The following is a 20,683-nucleotide window of genomic DNA, read 5'->3' on the forward strand; positions in this document are numbered from 1 at the left end:
CATCCAGGTCATTGAAGAATATATTGAACAGCACTGGTGGCAGCACTGACCCCTGAGGGAGGGACTCCCCTAGAGTGATTTTGTGCATGCTGTAGCACAGCACCTTCCCATATAGCTCATGAGGTCTACAGGCAGCGTACGCACATCAGCCCTTACTTGCTTCCATGTCATTGGTGGCTTCCTTTGCAACTGATGAAGAGGTGTAGCGTGAAAGTTAGCTGTGATGTTTCCCCAAGCAAACAGCCCAGTTAGTTTAGTTTGTCAGTGTGCAACAAAAGCAAGAGACAGAGATAAAGCCCTCCTGTCTTTATTGTCTGCCTGCAAAGACAAGGATGGACTTCTGTAGTCAACATGGAGTTCTGACCTATGCAGGTCAGTCGTAGGTAGCAAAGAACATCAAGTGGTACGAAAGAACATCAAGTCAAGCTTGGTAACCAGCAATAAAGCATTGCTAACTGGCTGGTGCAGACAGACAGAGAGCACAGTCCTGCCTACCTGGCTAAGATTTCACTTTGGAAATTAAGGAGACACTTACTTCTCCAAGCACTGATTTCTTAAGCGCTGTTCAATGGAAAGGAAAATGATGCAGAGCCAAGCTCTGAATCGCTTCACAGAAAAAGCAGCCTAGAGTTTCAAAGTTTCTCCTCCTCCTCAAGGACATCCCAGACTGCTGGCTGGGCTGCTGTTTGAATCCTGAGTGGTTCAACACTAAAGCAGCAGCAGTACCTTCTCTTGATTATTATCAAGCATTACTCAAATCCATTCGCCTTCCTGGCAGCCAATTCCCAGTAGCAGATGATGGGCTAAAAGGCATCCACATGCAGCCTGCCAAAGCGTATGTCCTGGGAAACACACCTTCAGTGCAGCAAGCCCCAGTGCTTCTGCATCCCCCTGAAGAAGCAGAGGCAGCACGTGGCTGTGGCCGTAGGAGAACCAAGCTGGTCTGGGGCAGAGCTTCAACCCTGCCCTGCTCAGTGGTGCGCTTTGTGCTCTCACAGCCATGCTGGGAACCCACTGGTGGCCAACTGAAGCCGCAGTTGGAGGAAGATACTCACGTTTAGCCATGATTTTATTCAAGATGTTGCGCAGCTCAAAGGCGGAGATCTCTGCATCCTGCAGAAAAGAGAAGAAAGTTTTTCACAGGGAGCTGCAGACAGCATCCGACTCCTTTGGGAGAGTTAGCCAAGTTCAAACACTCCTTGGACTTCATTTCCCTTGGATGGAAGCACGTGGTGAGGTCTTTACACCTCCTGTTCCCAGAAGCACCACCAATTCCCAGGCATGGGCACACTGGGCCTCAGGCAGGCAAGAGCAGCCTGGGGAGAAGGCACAGCCCAGCCTTCATCATCTCCCAAGGGGACCCACACACCTGCACCAAACGCTCTGCCCAAAGGACAGAATTTAGAGACCTGCAGAGATAAAAGTCGAGCCTGCATTTCAAAGGGAGTGAAGATAGTTTGCCAGGAGCGCTCACAAATCTGTTGTGTAAGCAGATGGGTAACTACACAGATTTCTGCACGCACAATTATGCACATGCTTGGGATGTGACTCAGCACAAGAATTAAACTCTATCCTAGGGGAGACGTCTCTCTTGCTTGGTAACAAGTGGGTAAGGTGTTAACAGAAAAATACTCACGCTTCCTGCTAGCTGTCCAAAAACCTTTTTAAAGCTGGGTTCAATGTCTTCTTCACTGATCTCGGTCTAGAAGAGAGAAACAGAGACTATGGAAAGGAGGAAATTTTCTGCCTGAGAAAGACTTAATGCATTTCCTTGCTTCTAATAGAAAACAATTTTAATGGCAAAGTTGAAGGTACAGAGTGCTTTTACTTTGATTTTAATCAATTTTATTTTCAAGGGTGCCTCAAGATGCTGGCATTGCAAACACGGCAGGAATTAAGAACTTTTGCAAGGGCTTTTACTAAAAGAAAAATATGTTTTTGAAAATATCTTTATTGTATTTAAAAAATCACTACCAAATTCAGGATTTCCTATTGCTGCTGCTACTACTACTGATGGACTGTCTTCACTGAAAGAAAGCAAAACGTAAGTTTTATAATACAGAGGCATAGATGCATTAGTAGGCAAAATATCCCCGTCTCCAGCAAGACTAAATATAGGGCAAACCACTTCTAGCCATGATAACAGTGTCATGTGCAGAACCTATGGCTAAAGGGCAGCAAAAGGGAATATCCTGTGGCTCCAGTTACCTCTGTAGAGGGTACTTGATCTCTTCTACCTAGGAAGCCCAAGCTCACTGCTCCGGATAAAGGACAACACACGTTTCCATTATTCCTTATGAAGTTCCCATTTGCTGGAGGTTCAACTATGGATAGTCAAAGGTCTGTTTCCAACGTGGGACAACAGTTCTTGATACTGCCTCTAGAAAAAAGCTACCCTGCACAGGGAACAGGCACGCCAACCCCACTTACTTAGGACAAAATTATCTCCATTTAAAACATTTAAGAAATACCTCTTCAAAATTGGCCTCAATTTCATCATCTATAACCCTAGAAAGATAAAGAAATCAATATTAAAAACCAAACCAAGTGACTTTTCTGATGCCCTTCCTTCAAGTTGCAGTTAAAGAGAGATTCTTTACATTAGGGGAATAATGATGAGTGTTCAAAAGTTACCAGGTTCATCAGCCACAGACGCCATATACCACAGGGAAAGCAGTATTTTGCCAGCTATGGCAACAGGAGTTTTAAAACATACTGCAAACTGTGCAACGTCCTGCACAGCCACAGACGAAATTTTGGGTCAGACGTAACCCTTTGGGTTCTTGGTGCCACTGCCTACAGATCTTAGCCCAGAACCAGGCTCCTGGGTGCAAATCCAACTTTATGTAGTCACTTTTTTTTCTTTTTCCTTATTTTTTCCTTTAAAACAGCAAAAAGCGAGTCTTAAAGTCATTCAGACGTGCCAGAGTGGGAGAAGTGTTTCACACTGTCCCCCAGCTGCTGGGGGAACATCACACCTACAGCCATAAGCACTGCTGAGGGCCCATCAAAAACTGAATGCGCCTTCACACAACTGATGCCCTTGTTTTCTCACTGCTACAGAAAAAGGCCACAGAAAATTACAGAATAGATCATAGATCATAGATCATAGAATGGCATAGGCTGGAAGGGACCTTAGAGATCATCTAGTCCAACCTCCCTGTCGTAGCAGAAAGGTTTTTTGCTTCCTTTGAATTAGGGATCTCAGTATGACAGAACCCACACCCCTTCGCAAGGCCTTAGCCCAGCTGCTCTTTGAGATGCAACCTGCATAAATATTTTCATGGCTTCACAGCTAACGGGCTGGTTTGAGCCAGTTCCACTAAAACCCATTTTAATTTTAGCAAAGGTAACATCTGGTTGAGTAAATATCTTGACTTTTTTTCCAGCCTGATCTCAAAAGTGCGAGATCAGTTGTTGCCATCAGTGTGTTGCAACTAAAGCTACCTGCCCAGGTAGGGCTGGTGGTAATAACGATACCACCAAGAACTGTTATATTATACTTATTGTTTTACTTATTATTTTTATTTTTCTTTCACCATTTCTTCCTGCTAAGTTTACTCAAATTTTTGTCAGTTGCCTGTGGGGAAACTGGGGGCAAACAAGAACTGGCACAACCCACACAGGGCAGTTGCATATTCCCCCTTCCTGCTGCCCGCAGGAAGCTGATGTACCCCAGACGTGGGCTGCTCCATCCTTCTACACCTCCAAGAGTGACCAGAGACCACCCGTGTGCCCATACTACTCTTACAGGGTTATAAAAAAAGCTACATACGTGGAGTTTGCATTTTTCTCAGAGAAGACTCGCAGGCAGAAATCTCCGTTCTTGTTAGGTTCAAAGGTCGAGGGCACGATTATATATTCGCCCGCAGGGAGCTTGAACCGGTTGAGCACTTCTCGGAGGTTGATAAAGGTGTTTGATTTTTCTCTTGCTTTGTTGGTCAGGAAGAAGTTTTTGCTCAGATGAATATTTGTCTGGCCAGAAAACTTAGGAAAAGCAATACAAGAGAAGAAAAAAAACCACAAAACCCCACAGTTTGCATGTATTTGCATTTACAAATTAAAAATATAATAGATATTACAATTAGCTATGTATGGGAAAAGTGCATCCCACCACACTACTCCTGAGCCACAGCTGCAGATGTATTTTGCAGATCATCCCAGTAGATCTTTCGGGTCATCCAAATGTTTTGCAGATGAAAATGGGTGTGTGAAGACATCTGGCAAATTCTTCCACCAACCATTTTTCTTTAAAGTGAGGTAGCTCATGACCTGTGTCCTTCTGGTCCCCAGAACTGCTGCCACCAGGGAACAGCAGCTCAGCTCTGCTTCTGAGGTCAGGCTGCCTTAAGGCAGGGAGTAGAATAAATGTTATGCATTATAAAAGCATATTTGGAGTGTAAAATCTTCCAGAACAAACTCTTCTGCCCAGGGCTCAGAGCTAGAAGCAAACATCAGGAACATGTATGGTTCAGAAACCTCCTCCTTCCTGTCTTCTCAGATTTTTAAGAATTCAAAACCTGTCAAACCTGCTGCAATGGTAGGAGATAAAATTCCACCTTTTGGGGAAAAGTCACGGGACTGTAGCTAGTCTCTTTTTTATGGAAATCAGGTTTTTGGACCACTTGGGTGAGAGCTGAGCAGCTGACAGAGTACTGCTGAGGTGTTCAGAAGCTACACAAGAAATTTAATTAACTGGTAGCACCATTTCCTTTCCTGATGAAACAGCATTTTACATAACAGCAGCTGGTTTGAGCTTAGGCCCAGGAGCCACCCTTGCAGGTACAGCAAACCCCGTAATGAGGTTACTCTGGCATTTTGCTCAGCCTCACCAGTTCCTCTGAGGAGCAACAGCTCAGAGGCGTCTGCAGCCCTGCCTCCTATTGCACAGGCATCACTGCCTTGCCTCCCGTCTCTGACCCCCAGGGCACACTATTAGCTTCCTGCAGGTAGAAACAGAGAGAAACCAATGAAGACGGTGCTTAGGGAAATGAAAATAAACACCTTCTTGGAATAGTAGTTGTGTGTCACACAGGAACTCTGTGCAAACCTGAGAAAAGCAGCTGTTCTCTGGGGGAGCAGGTGTGGGGCTGGGCTGGGAGAAGACCCATGGAAGAGCAGCTTTGGTGAGCTTCTGCAGTACTCTCTGTACTGGTGGATTCCAACTCTAGACACTCTGGGAATGCAACTTGGGCTCAAGACCCCTTCCAGAATAAATAGCCTCTAACTTTAGACTCTGCACAGCCAATATTGTCCTGCAGTGAAGGATCCTCTGAAAAGTTTTTTTCCCACAAGCCATTCAGTCCCAACTCTGCACCTTCATCACCACTGCATGCTACATACCTCTGGGGGCACCTGCAAGGAGAAATGGAGAGAGTTATTTGCTTGGTGAAAGGCAGCGCCAGGGCTAATTCTTATCCTGCCACACTCTTGAAAAAAAGACTTAGTTTTAAGGGAAAGGTGAATGCTGAGCCCACACCACTCAAGGCTGACTGCTGGCTCAGCTCCCAGCCCCATCCTGACGGCAGGTGAGGCTCAGCCAGGGCAGCGTGGGCACAGATGCAGCCAGGCTGGTCGTGGTATCCTGCTCACCCTCCTCCCTGTGTTCCACTGTGATTTTTTTGTAGACTCAGTTTCACTGAGTCTTTCTCTTTCACCCTCTTTCTCTTTCACCCTCTTGCCCCTTTGACCTCTCCACCATCAGGAGAGGAGGCAGGGGCTGAGCAAGGCAAGAATGCAGTTTTCTATTTCCTTACAGGTTCAGGGGACCTACTTTGCTTTCAACCTTTTTTACAAGAGTGTCCACTGATAGGACAAGGGGAAATGGGTTTAAGTTGAAGGAGAATAGATTTAGATTAGACCTTAGGAAGAAATTCTTCAGTACAAGGGCGGCAAGACTTTGGAATAAATTGCCCAGAGACATTGTGGCTGCCCCCTCCCTGGAGGGGTTCAAGGCCAGGTTGGACAGAGCCTTGAGTAGCCTGATCTAGTTGAGAGGCATCCCTGCCCATGAGAGGGAGGTTGGACTAGATGATCTCTAAGGTGCCTTCCAGCCTAGGCTATTCTATGATTCTATGATTCTTATTTGCCTACAGGGACCAGATTCTTTGACAAGCTTTTCCAACACAGGATATTGAGAAATATTGATTCTGCTGCTGGATTCACACTCCGCAAGCCAGCACATGTGTCCCACTGCCACATCCCTACCATGGCTGATCTGCCACTTTTCACCACAGCGTGACAAGCGAATGTTGGACTGGATTTCTGCACTTTTTAATTTTTGTGTTTTAAACACTTCTTCTGCTCCTCTATTTAGAAGCACAGAATATTATAGGTGAGAAGCAGCCTCTGCGGGTCATCTGGTCTAACCTCCTAATCAAAGCAAGGCCAATATCAAAGTTAGATGAGGTTGCTCAGGACTTTGTCCAGTCTAAGCTTTAATATCTCCAGGAATGCAGATTCCATCATCTCTCTGGGCACCTGTCCCTGTGCTTGACCACTGATTTGGTGGAGGATGATTTTTAAACAACTTTTCCTTGCTACAGCTGGTGTCCAGCTCAAGCCAGCTGAAATTTGGTAGAAAGCCCAGTCTGAGAATTGCACTACCTCCTTTGCAGGGTGGAGTTTTCCTTTTCCTCCCATGCATGCGTACTGCCCTACTTGCCTCATAAATTGCAAAGCCGATGGTATGCATGTCCTCTCCCATCTTCCTCTGCTTCCGCCGGTGCTTCTGAATCAGGCCAACGAGGAAAGTGCAGCCCCTCTCAGGATCATCAGGATCCTCATCTTCTTCCTCCAGCTTGATTAAATACTGTGGATTCATCCAGAAAGTGTCTGGAAAGAGGATTTATGCTCAGAGGCTTCTTTGAAAGCAACGGTGCAGATATATACACATCAGCTAGGACTGATGCAGCTCTTAGTTCCAAAATCAGCTGAGAGGAGCAAAAATGAACACTCCCCTCCCCAGCCTTTTTAACCACAAATTCACCCTCATCCAGGAGCCACATTTCCCACACATTTACAAATTCTGGACGTCAGTCCTGTATATCCCAGGTACATCCTCATCCTCCACAGGCTGCCCCAAACCAGCTCCCAGAAAAAGCATCCAGAGAAAATATAAGCAGACAAGTAAGAAAGGTTTCTGCATCACAGTGGTGACTGTGCTCTTACTCGGGTAATTCCTGCACCCCCCGGCAGTGGCTCCTCGCCTCCAGTTCCCATCCAGTTTCAGCAGGCTCCACTTCTTATACCTGTCGCTTGTCAGGGTGTCTGGAGTCAGGTTGCAGATCTCCAGGCGGGAGTAATGTCTCAAAAAGTCGTTGAACGCCATCCTGTGGGAAGCAATGCCATAGGCAACATCTCTTTAGGATGGACAGTTTTTCTGTATAACCATCTCTTCTACTCTCATTTCTCTTCCACTGTGATTTAACACTAGGACTTGGGGTGAATTTGCTCACTTATCTTGGAGACTGCACTGGGAGAGGTTACTTTCTGTGGGGAAAAAAAAAAACAACAGAAGAGAAGACATTCCCTTCAGCCTGAATAGAAACCCAGTGCTGCTTACCAAAACTCCCCGTCTTCGTGCCTCCTGGTGAGTTGCTCCCGCACCTCAGGGTCAACACCACTCCAGTTTGGGCAGCTGAAAGACATCCCCACATCAACTATAAGGTACAGTAAAGGTTAAATCTTAATGTAGCTGGTCTGGTACAATGATTTCAGTTTCTTACAGGACCATGCAATTGCAAAGCTCCACAATATCTAGCTGATAGCATTTCCAGGGCTCTCAAACCATAGCAGAATTAAAACACTGGGACTTGGGATATTTCGTACCTCACTTCTTAAATATAAAAACTTCTTAAATATAAAAAAGGTGAGGATCAGAAACAGTTTTATTTGCAGGCAGTATTATTGCCTTGACTGAGACAGAGCTTTATTTTAGAAAAAGGAAGACTCAGAACAACTATTGCCCAGATACAGGAATAAGTAAATTCCGTCTTTCATTGCTAACAACAGTAATGGATTTTTAAAGCCCTTTTAGAAAGCAAGTTTTCAGTAGCTCACCACTGAATCGGGGCTGTCAGAGAAGCACAAACTACAGAGGGGCTTGTAGGAACCACCAACCAAATGACTGCACCTTACATGAAGGCAGGTGTTTGTATGAAGGACACCACATGCTGTGATGCCTTCGTGGGAGATGACAGTGGTGGGATGCTCCTTTTAAACAAGCTCAGAATGAACATCACATTCAGATGTGAATTAGAGAGGAATCTGAAGTCAGGAGAAGGCAGGTGTCGGCAGAAACTTGATCACATCCCTGCAGCAAAAGCCTACGGGCAACACACAAGCCATCAACTCACTTGTCATTCCATTTTCCAGTCCACTCCACTTCCCCCCAGGGATTTCGGATTCTGATCAGCTTCTGCACCGTTCCTCGAAAGTTCACCTGATGGGATCAGAAGTGTATGAAGAGTTATCCAGGGACTCAGCACTGCGCTCCCTTTCACCTTGTCTACGGGAATTAAAGAACATGACAGAGTATCTCGGTGCTATGCAAGCCCTGAAGTGTATATACACACTCACTCATTTGGTCTAAAAGCCATGAAGTCAAACTGATTTTAAATAAGCTCTATGCACCCAAGCTTGTCCAAAGAAGGTTTACAGCATGTGCAAATCAAAACCACTGATAACCAAAATGTCTGTTATGTGCTGCTAAAAAAGTTAAATCTGGTAGGATTTCAAGCAATGGTAACATAAAGGTGCTAGGGGATTGCCAAAAAGCAGGTACAAGGGGGTGCTTCTCTGAAGTTGTCATCTATGTATAAACTGCCTTTTCACATTTGAGTTCTTTTTTCTTCCTTCCCTATATATGAGATGAGCCTGTAACAAGAGATGGGTCACTCGGTCTGGCCACAACCCCCTCAATCACACGAACGTTCCACAGCGCAGCAGCACCAGTCTCTCCTCACCCTGTGCCGGGGCCCTGGCTTCTTGTTATCTGCTGATCTCTGTGCACGCTGAGGGCAGGCCAAGCAGAGCCACAGGAGTTTCAGTGGGAACACACAGTATTTATGGGGAACACAGGGCAATAATTTGAGGAAGGAACTGGTGCACCCCTTAGAGCCCGAAGTCAAGACAACTGTGCAGAGCAGCAGCAGCACAGAGTCCAGAAATGATGCTCTGGTGCCCAAGATGAACTGTCCTTAGAAAGCCAGCACAAACCTCCACAAGAAAAGCCTGGCTATATCATGCCTGTTTGTGAATTAAAGTCAAATTTCTTTGCTGCGAGAGGAGGATCAAATGCAAGCACATAAGCCTGCCCGTTAGCAGCGTCGACCTCAGCAGCTCTCTACATCTCACTCTGAAATTTCAGAAATTATTTCAGAAACAATTACCAGTGAAGTAACCAAAAGTCCATTATACACGTGGAAGGATGCCACAATCTGCTCCCTTTGCTTTCACTTACCTTCACCAGTCACCTACTCTTGAGACACTTTATGTTGGAACACCATACCCTGGTGAAAGGTGCTGTTTGGCAGGCATTTAAAGGACAATAATAATTTTTTTTTTTTTGCTTGGCACACATATCTCGCATATTGTGCTCTGTGGTTAAGGTACAGTGCTGCATGCTACACAGAAATGTGCTGAGGAGCCTGGTCAGCAGCAGAGGGTGGTGTGTCCTCAGCACAGAGCTTGCCACCACCTCACTCACTAGGAAACAGTGCTTTCGAAAAAAAAAAAAGAAAACAACAAAAGGGTTTTTTGGTCAACACAAGTTTGTGTTTATCCAAAACAGACCAACTAATTCAGTATTTCTTCAATAAAAAGGATTTCAAAACATGATTTGGCAAAACAAGTGAGATGGGAGAATTTGCTGAAGATGAGCTCGTGGCTGCCACGGCCAAGGCCATGTGCCACGCTGCGTGTCACCCCTTTGGGGTACCACACCTACCTCCTCTGCCCCGGTGACCGAGTATGCGTGTCCCTTCACCAGCTTCTGGGAAGTGACTGCCTCTGTCTCTGCTGCACTGGTGATCTGGAGACAAAAACAAGCTTGGTGAGCGTGGCTTCCTGCTCCCTCCTGGCTCCGAAACACTCAGTGTGGCACATCCCCTCTTGTGCATCTCCGAGCGGTGTACAAAGGGGACACGTGTGAGGAACTCCACGTTCTCAAGGAACCGGGGGGAACACAGCAGGAGACCACCCTGCGGCTGCCCAGGCATCACATCCAGGTCCAGGAAGCCCCGGTGCTTTGCTTCGAGGTCAACACACCCTGCTTGGCTCCGCAGTGAGGTGGGAGCTTCCCCTTCCTTTTCCCAGCACCACCACCATAGGAACTGCACGCAGGGGAGCAAGGGAAAAGGCTGGATTTTGGATGTCATTCACACCTGGAAGGATATCACTGTCTCACCTTTTCATGGCCATTGCAACACTTGCAGTCCAGCCTATAAACACTGCAGAGAAAAGTAATTTCTTGCTAGAAAGTGACCACTTGACATCTTTATGTAATAATGCTGAAACCTCTGTGAAACGTATGTTGCTGCCTTCCCAGCATTTCAGAAAGTGTGTGATCTTTAACGACGCATATTCAAAGTTTAAAAGAAAGAGAAGGTGAGTCAAGCAGGCAGGATCCTGCTGTCAGTTCATGCCCTGTTCCTGCCCTGCAGCACGCTCTCCATGCAGTGCTCAACATGTGTGTCCCTATTACTCTGATAGAAGAGAAGGAAAGATTTTACAGGATTTTTTCAAAGGCTAAACTCACTAATAATTAGTTTACAATATAGAAAGGGTTAGCACTTACCAACAACAGATTATATTTACTCTCTGCCCTCTCCCCCACCTGAACAAAAGATTTGTATCATTCTGGGGCAAAAATCCAGATGTCAGATTCTTATCTAAGTGTAAATGAGTAAAATAGGTATCAAAAGTTTTGTGAAGTCACGTGCCGACATTAACCAAGTACTTCTCCTGCTGTGAAACTTCCCTCTCCTGTGATTCTGATTTAATTTGAAAAATGGGAGGAAACATTTGTATTTATATTATGAATGCAGTTTTTGTAAACAGTTTACCTTCCCTTTAGACTTAACTAAGATGTAATCTTATTTGGGAGTAGGGTGATTATCTCAGTAATAATACTTAAACTCATTTCAGTGAGGCTAAAAGCAATGTTGAATCTTTGCAGGCAGGGTCAAAGCTCATTTTTATCTTCTTCTGCAGGTTCAGCTTTTGATGACATGTTTTCTCGTAAAGCCTTTTAAAGGCCTGGGAACAGTCCAAGCCTCCCTGCTTCAAGAACAGTGCCCAGATTTTTTAGGAATGCTACGGCGAGGATGGAGGTTGCCACCTCTGAGCATCTGACTGCAGGAGCCATTAGCAGAAGCTATTTTGTCCAAACCCAGTCAGCCTGGACCAACCTGCTGCCGGCTTTCTTAAGAACAAGTATGTACATCAGGACCCCTAATGAGTTCCTTGTATGACTCGTCACCATGAAACCATGAAACAGAAAAAGCTCTGGTCTTGAGAAAGAAACATAGGGGAGGCAATGCAGTTTTGCACGTGAACTAATGAAGTTTACATTTCAACCCAACTGCCCACACTCAAAGCAAGAGCCAAGTGTCCAGCAATAAGCCCACCAACTCACATCAATGGAGCAGCCAAGGAGGGAACCTTTCTGAAGTGCCTTCTGAATGATTCTGAAGAGGTTGGGTGGTGCTTTCTGCAGCTCATACCATTCTGCGATTCCACCGGTGAAGTCCTCAAAGCCTTCAGTGGTGGTGCCACCAGAGAGAGACTCATAGGAGCCGTTCAGCCTGCACAAAAGGGGACACACACAAAAAACCACCAGGCTCCCTATTTTCCTCTTCTCACACTCACAACCATCAGGTTCCCTATCCTCTTCTTCTCTTGGAGAAAGGCAGTCAGTCATGCCAACTGTCACAGCATTTCTGCTTTCAACAGTACCATAGCAGCTACAAATGCACCCTCCATTCAGTTTTGCTTTTTAGAACTCTGTATTTGGAAAGTCCAGCATAAAACCTTACATGACCATGAACACAGGTTGCAGGTTCAGTGGTATCAATGACAAAAATCATGAACACTATTTGAAGGGAAAATAATACTTTTTAAAAATCAAGATCCAACAATTTGCCTCTCTAGTTCCACACAGTCTTTTAATCCCATTAATGATTATGGGTCTGATTTTCAGCTTATCTAAATTAGCTCAATTTCTTAAGTCAATTGAAAATAGTAATGTCAGATGGCAGAACCTCCTTTGGCATCCCAAAACTGGAAACTTGAACTTGAGCATTTTCACCTTGAACAAAGACCTGGGCATGTGCACTGATTTGCTTTCCACATTGAAGTACTGCAGTTGCAAGCCCTCACAGGTGTGTAAAGCACGTGAAATGGAGCTTCCCAGACCATGGTGACAGAAGACAGCACTCCAGGAAAAGCCTTGCCATGAGATGCAAGAGCTATTCTTCTTGGCTAGCAACAAAACCAGTACTTTTGGATACTTTTCTTAATCACCTGTCAGCAAAGTTTTACTAAAGCAGCCATTGCAGGATACCCCAGAAGCTGTCAAGGCTAATAATGAGGCTGCCATTTATAATGCATAGTATCCATGCAATTGAGGACACATCCATGCAGTTGAGGATGCTACGGGGAAACAGAGGCACTGGGAGATTTGAGTGGGGTGAAAGCATGGCCTCGACTCACTTGGCATAGGCCTTCTCCAGCAGTGCGCTCCAGAACTCGCTGCCCTCTGCTGAGTGCACGAAGAGCAGCTCCCCATTCTTGGTGGGCAGCCTGTCGTCCACCACGACGTCCACCCACTCTCCGTACTGCCAGAACTGGAAAGAGAGAACAAACACTTTGTCATCGCCCCATGCCAGGCACTCAAATCATCAGTATGATTTCCTAGAGGAAAAGCAATGTCCCTCACATCCAGCTTCAACCACCCTGTTCAGGGATGCACAACCTCAGCTGGATCTGCTGATGGAAGCAGGACCACAAAGACAGCCCCTGCTCCCAGCTCTTTGGTAGGTAATCTTCTGCCTTCCACCACCATCACCCTTCTTGGATGTCTCTTTTTCTGCCTGGCTCTCTTCACGTCCCTCAAAGCTTTCCAGAAAACACCACACATGTAGATATAGCCAGCCACACCAGCTCCTGCACAACAGCACTGACAGGGAAGGCTGTTTTCCACCTACCTGGAAGTGGAAAATTCCTGCATATTTATCCTGGAAGCTCTGGTCTTTGGGAACAACACGGGCCAGAATTTCTTCATTCAGGGTGAGAGAGGCAATAGCAGCCAAGAGCCAACAGTCACCTGTAAAGCAGGACAGAAAGAGAGAAAAATTCCATTCATTATTCAGACTTAATTCTATAGTTTTTGGACTGCATAGGGACTGTGCACTAAAACCAATAATCAGCACAGCTGGGATAGGATGATCCCTCCCATCACTTCTAAGGCAGAGCAAATGTATGTACACAAATACCCACCACTTCTAGGTAAGTGTTGCACTTCCTCAAGACTAAAGTATTTTTTTTTAAAAAAAAAGTAAAAGCAGGCTTTTTATGATCTACCAACACAGTTATCTGAAAGAAAAGTTAATATTCAATTGAGTGTCTACATGTTAGGAAGCAGCATGGGGAAAAGGCAAAGAGAGGGGCTTGTGGGCAGACATAGGTACATAGGACTGCAGTTTCTCCTCAAAAGGCCAGTATTTTCTCAAGAATAGTCTGTTTTCCTTTCCCACCTCCATGTTTAATAAAGGCCTGTTTACTTGCTATCCAGAGACCTATCCTATGGACAAGTTCCCCTTAAGGTCTCTTGCCAGCCTCCTACCAAATAGGAGCTCCTTTCACCCTGTACATCTCTGGAGGCCCTTGACAGAGGCTTCTCTGTTTAGTCCCACATCTCGTCACCAGAGTCAGGGAAGGTCTGAAGGCAGGCACTGTTCCCCAGTCCCACACACCTCTTCACCCTTCCTGGGATGGAGCCAACACACACCAAGGCTGCACGCCTGAGCCCCAGGGCCCAGGCTGTCTGGATAGTATTTTTTCACACCATCTCCTACCAAGCAGAGAGAGAAGGGGACCACAACTATATAAACATTACCTGTATTTTTCGTAATTATTTTCAGAAACCAGTGTTACTTTAACAGAACGGTTACCCTTCTGCTTAGCTGTGGGCCTCCTGCAGCCCATTAGCAAGCTGATCAGAGAGTTAAAGACCGAGCTGAGTCCCTGGCCAACACAAAATTCCTTGTTGCCATTATCTGCTGTTGCCTTGCTTTCTGAACACAGGAAAGTCAGTATTACACATCAGATGCCCACAAAGGGGTCCTGCAGCACATGTAGCATTGCAAGTTGAAGACACGTGAACCATCTCTTCAAGCCCAGAGCTGCTAGAGCCCAGGCTGATAGAGATCAGCCCTGGCACTTTGACTGGGACTCCCATGGGGCCAGCCTGAGTTAATACCGTACTACCTCTGAATTAATATAATATTGTCTCCACTCCTTCCTCCTTAACTTGTTTTTCTCCCACTGGCACTCATCACACAGCAAGTTAACTCATTAACCCAGACAAAAAAAGTCCTTCTGTTGCCTTACTGAGTTAAAGATCGCTGCTTGTGACAGGACTCTTCTGGGTCAAGAGAGCAGTGGGTTGTTACGTGTTTGGCAGTAGAAATACTGGATTCCAGAGACATTGTGGGAGAAGGGAATGGATGTAAATATGTGCATGCGTTGGACCAGCACACACCGCAGGAGAGCTGAGCACTCTTCATCAACACCCCAGCACTGCACATAGGCAGGTAACCCTCGGCATCCCTCACAAATATTCCTCTTCTAGCACTGAGGAGCTGCTGGCTGTTTAAGACTAACAAAATCCTAAAAGGAAAAGTAAGAGAGCAGGGGTCTTCATTCTCCCTGCTTTGCCACTGTGCTCCTGCTCCAGCTTCCCACACTGGGGAAAAGTCAGCAATCCTTAGTGAGTCTTCTAACTGCTAACAATTAGCAATCTCAAAGCACCCTGAACACTGGGAACAGGTATGAGACAAGTTACATATGTACAAACTGATAGATAGGTTCACTGGTCTCATCTCAGCACAGAGGCCATATAACTGATGATCTGCAGACAGGTGCCTCTGTGAGCATAAGAATACCACTGGAACACATGCCGTGCTCTGTGAGGCTTTTACAGAGAGAGATGCACAGCTCAGAAGCTAAGTGAATCTTTGGAATCTCAGACCTACACCAGCTAGGCTAAAGCCATTGCAGATATGCTTACCAGGATGCCTTCACATGGTTAGGCAGATCCATGCTCTCATTCAGACTAAATTACATAACGCCTAAAAGAAAGCAACTCAGCCTGCTCAGCACTGCTGTGCTAGTCCTAAGGCCCGGCTGGGTAAAACCATACAGATCTTGGCTTCTGCACCAAAGCTGCAGGCAGAGCTGGAGGCACTTTGTGCATGCTCTGTCGGGTGGGTGGAAACAGCTTGAGGCATGTCCTACGCTCCTTGCTCACAGTCAGCTGTGGAGGTGTTTTTCCCTCTCAGTTGCTCAACCTGCAGCATAAACCAGAGTTCACATTACACAGCCTTACTCAACCAGGGAAACTCGGCCACTACAAGATACCCCCAGACACTGACATTACTACCCTCAGAAACACTGTGCTGATTTAAATTAGCAGCAAGTCCGGTTCAGAGAGCTGCTGTCCAACCACTCTTCCAAAGGAATATTACAATTTCTATATCATAAACAAGGAAGGGACTGGGCAGGCAACACAGACAGGATAAGTGAACAGCTTGACATGACCACACAGCTCAGGAAGCCTTGGTCAAGAAGCTGTTCAGGCATCTAGATTAAGTGCATGCACCCTTTAATGCTATAACAGATCTTCTGAGTCAGATTTCTCGTTTAGGCAAGAACACTGAAGTTTAAGGAGTAGAAACTCCCCTCAGTCAACCTCTAAGCTGATAAGCAGAGTTTGTAAAGAATTTCCTTTACTTTCTAACTGTCCCATCAAGGCAGACATGAAGAGTAAGAAACAGCAGACTTAGTTGTAAAATTTCTCTGTTGAACTTTATGCTGGTTTCTAAGGACAATTTGGACTCAGATAAATATAGATCTTAACTCAGACAACTCTGGGCAAGGTCTTCTCGAGGTTAAAAGGCATCCATGGGAAACACAGCACCCTTTGTTTTCCACATTTAAAAGTGCTCAACAGTCAGGATACCATCTCCCCCTTTCTGAACAGTCATCACTAAAAGCAGACCTAATAATTCAAAGCCTGGATGAGAACGGATCTTGTGATAATACTTGGAGGTTTAGCCTGTGCTATGTAAGCCTGAGCAGGATCTTTACCAAATAGTCTTAACTGTAAGAACTAGTACTTTGGTAAGTCTCTTGACAGTGACTTTCCTTTGAGAGAGAAGGAAACTTCAAGATGAGGCTAACAGACAGGTTACTCACGTGAAGAATTTGAAAGGAGTGTTAGCAAGTCTAGGTTAATCATGAAGAATTTTTGTAAATGCACAATACAACAGGCAGAATAAGGTTATCAGAAAAGGGAATATTATAAGGCTATGAGTTTCTTTATACTGACAAGAAGCACTGTTTATATTGACAAGAAGTACTGTTTTTTCCTGTCATACTTCCTTTTTGTTGCTATCGGTGTTTTACTTCTTATTTCTATACATTTATCTCTGCATTTACCCAGCCATATACAAGAGCATTACCAAAAAAACAGAATTGCAAGGCAAGCTTAAATAGCTATAAGGGCTTCAAACTGTCCATTCTAGAGAGCAAAGACAAGCAAAGCATCCCCATGTAGCATCTGGAGGGCTGTAAGTGAAAGGCAGCTTCTCTGGTCACTGCACAGCCCATGTAAGAGTACAAGGACAAAAGAAAAATATACAGAGAGCCAGTCAGACACATCATTATTTTAAAACACTCATAGCTAACAGCTACTGAATGTATTTATATTAATACCATGAGACTCCAGGAAGTTTTCCAGTTAGAAACGTGAGGTTGTGGCCACCCACTTTACAGTACAGTGGTTGCTGGCATGGGAAAACCACGCATCTAATTTTATAAATTCATCATCCTCAATTATATTTTTTTCCGCACATTATTATTTAAGGAGGAGACATCTGTGTCTACACAGCAGATGTGAGATACTGTGCTGTGTACGCCTCAGTGTTGTGATACCATGGTGACATCCCTTCCAAAGAAGGCGGTTAAGGGTGAATAATCCTCCTCTCTGCAGTGGTTTTGTTTCCTCCCCTCAGCTCTAATGAGTCACCACATCCCATGTACTGCCATTCTGAGCCAAATACCACCATTGCCTTCAGCTCCGATACTGCAAAACTAACTCCGAAGACTTGCCTTTAAAAGTTTCTCCTAAAAAGCAACAAAACCAGAATAAAGGATAAACCAAAGCCCAAGGGGCAAAATTTTGATGTCTAGAGAACTTTATGAACTGTCGCTTTGTTGAGGAGATAATGTTTTCTGTGCTGACGAGCAGCTACGCCTTTTATGCATCACAGTATCGTGCAGTCCAGGTCAAAAAGAATGAAACAACTTTACAGGCTGCATCCAGTGCACAGACCAAAGGCTAAAAGGAACAACTACCACTGCTCGTTAGCCAAGCTGTTCAGTTACACATCCCCTGCCCAGAAGCCTGTGGCAGCAGTGATGGGTGCGTGTGTTCTTTGGACACCTCATCTGTCCCTGCGGTACTCCAAGATGTTCTTAATAGCTTAGCTACAGCGATGAAACTCCACGTGGCTACAGGTCCGGTGCTTTGTGATCAAGTCTTCTGGGGCATAAATAAGACTACAAAAGCTCCCTATGGAACAGAGCAACACAATAAAAAGTAAAGGTTTCCAAGATCACCTGACATCTTCCCATGCAATCTTCTCTGTAACATCCCAAAATGTGACAGAACATTAGTGTCAGCCCAAAAAGTTCAAGTAAATGGAAGTTTAAGCAAATATATCGACACAAATGCTGGTCTCAGATGAGACTGTGAGAAAAAAACCCCACATTTGTACAGCGTATCTGCTAGCCTCATTGTGTGAAAATGCAGAGATTCAACATAGGCTCTTGGTAACTCAGTGGCTATAGAGAGAAAAGATCAAAAGCACTATTCTGTCACACAATACCAAACTCCTGACCAGATTCATAAGAAGACAGGGGGCTAGCAGTAGCTAGCCATGGTGAAAAAAGTAATACAAACAAGCACATTAACAACTTCCTATCCAAATATTGTTTCAGGAGATAAAATAACACAAGCTGTGAAATCAGTTCATATCCTTTGGTAGTACTGTATAGCCTCATGAGCACATCTGACTGGCTGAAAGACCATTCAGACAAGAAATGCTTTCATCAACAAGGTTTGGCATGGTTGCAAAAGCAACTTTACTACTTGAAAACTAACTTACAAATCTTTCATTTCAGCACTCTTGCTGCCACATCTGGCTAGAAAAGCCGGAAGCCTGCAGAAGACAGAAAGCAACTGAATGCATTCAGAAATGAGCACCTATGCAAATGCCAGCTCTTGAAAATGCATTACAATAAATTGTCATTTCACACTGAACAACTCCTTAGCTGTTAAGTTGTACATTTAAAAAAAAAAAAGGGGACAGATGTGTGGCATGTGTGCTAAGCACTGGGACATGCTTTATGCCAAAATAGTCACAGTGGAAGACAGGGTATCAGGCAGAGAGAGAACACACAAAAGAAGATGGTGACATGCCAAGGACTTTACCAATGACACAATGGAGCCTAATTCATGCCACAGACGATATTGAGGCATGAGGAGAACCAAATTCACAATCCAAGTATTTTTTTATTATCAGGGCTTTTTATATAAATTGTATCTAGGTGTTAAAGTACCAACTTGAGTAACCTCTGCAAAAAAACCATAACCACAAAACACATGAAATAAACTTCCCTATCTGTTATATTTTTGGACACAAAACCACAAAGAGTAGCAGCGGGACTAGAAACTAAGAAGCTGGCTACTATTATTCTGATGAAAAGCAAACAACATAACTTCACTGCATAAGCACAGCACGTGGCACATATTAGTCACATTTCCCTACCCTGAGGCCTTTCCCTCAGCCATGCGATCAGTCTGATCTAAACCCCTCTCCATGCAGTTACGGAGTAAGAGCCTCACTGCTTCCATTTTGGCTTATTCCCTCTCACATCCCCACAGCTGCCCTCCTTGTTAGCCTCCATGCTGGCTCTGGCTTAAAAAAACCCCTTCTGGTGGGCCAGGCAGGATAGAGGCTTCGAGACTGGGATGGCCATGCACACACAGCCAGGTTAAGCCACCTGCTTCCTGTTTTTCCCTCGGGGCTTCCCCACAGCTTCTGGAGCTCTTTCAGAGCTGCTGACCCAGGGGCTGTACAATCTGAGTGGCAGCCATGGAAAAAGCAGCGTGCTCACAAGCTGGCTCATCCTTCCTGAAATACTGCAGTTTTGTTTTCTTCAAGAGCTGGTGAGCAGCTGAGAATCTCTATCATCTCTCCGTATCATCTCTTTTCTCCATACTGCATCTTTCCAGGTTTCAGGAGGTCCCTCCTGCTCAGCAGCACTCTCTTCCACTGGGGAAACACTTTGCTACACATTCAGCTGCTCTTGTAAGCAGACTGTTAAAGGCAGGAATTAGCCAAACTACTCTCAGGCACACAGATGCAGACACAAAAGGAACTGGAAGGGAGCAGAAAAGCCTTCAGGAAACCAGTCTGCATCATCCATGCTCAGTGCACACAGCAAGGCTGTGCTCAGCAGCCAGAGGCACTATCTGCAGTTGACAAGGACAGGCAAGAAAGATCCGATCTGATATGAAGAGAGGCGTAGGATGCAAAAGGATGTATTTGCAGAGTGAGCTATAGCCTAGTACAGGCAGTGGTGTCCTGGGGCAGCACCTGCATGGAAAACTCAGCTTTCTGCCTTCACCTTACCTAAAGCCCCTTGGCAGATGTCTGTGCGCGTGGCTCCACCAGCTATGAACTGGGGGCTGGAACACAGCTCCTGGGAACAAAACAAGCCTCATGTTACATATATCCACAGGTAAGGGAGGGAGCAAGGCCTCACTTACAGCAAATTTAAACAAGCGATTGACCATGGCAGATGAACACGACAGAGATGGAACAGGTCAAGAATGAGTGTGGGCACCAGAGACGCTAAGCATGGTGAGAACAGGAGCTGGTGAGAACAGGAGCTGGTGACCAAAGCTTGTGGGCAGCCACCTCACTTCACAGTACATGCCAGGAGATTCACTGTGTTTTTACACACGTGCACACACCGCTCCGCTATTACCTCCCCGCCACCGACTACGTTTTTCTGAAACTCCTGGGCACCCCAGAGTCCATCCGACCCGATGGCTCCTGTGACCAGATGGGGCTGCTTTGGTAGTCAGAGGCAGAGGCTTGTGAAGGAAACCTTTGCATCGCGGTCACCTCATCTCTCTGCTAAAGTGAAAGAGTTATCCCACATGACAGCCCCAAGCGCTACCCAAAGCGAGCAGTTTGTCTGCACGGAGGATTCAGGCCGGACACGTTAGGATTTTTTGCTGTTGTTTTCCTTTTTTTTTCCCCAAATAGAGCACGTCACCCCGCACCCCGAGCAAAGGGACATCCCCACAGCTTCACAGAACGCGGAG

The 20,683-nt window shown here is 45.5% G+C and overlaps 1 protein-coding gene across 1 annotated transcript; it reads right to left on the minus strand.

The window, feature by feature from the left end:
• Window positions 1–996: 996 nt before the first annotated feature.
• On the minus strand, window positions 997–20,069 carry LOC104268653 (calpain-2 catalytic subunit; the record flags this gene model as incomplete). The annotated part of the gene is made up of 14 exons (XM_009866376.1): window positions 997–1,113; window positions 1,637–1,702; window positions 2,472–2,508; window positions 3,776–3,987; window positions 5,344–5,355; window positions 6,665–6,834; window positions 7,171–7,331; window positions 7,565–7,639; window positions 8,358–8,443; window positions 9,950–10,033; window positions 11,639–11,807; window positions 12,715–12,848; window positions 13,209–13,327; window positions 19,983–20,069. Coding segments are annotated over 14 exons (1,529 nt in total), but the record flags the coding sequence as incomplete, so codon positions are not given.
• Window positions 20,070–20,683: the final 614 nt, after the last annotated feature.

The sequence above is a fragment of the Apaloderma vittatum genome, unplaced genomic scaffold, assembly GCF_000703405.1.
Source record: "Apaloderma vittatum isolate BGI_N311 unplaced genomic scaffold, ASM70340v1 scaffold29273, whole genome shotgun sequence".
Taxonomy (NCBI): Eukaryota; Metazoa; Chordata; class Aves; order Trogoniformes; family Trogonidae; genus Apaloderma; species Apaloderma vittatum.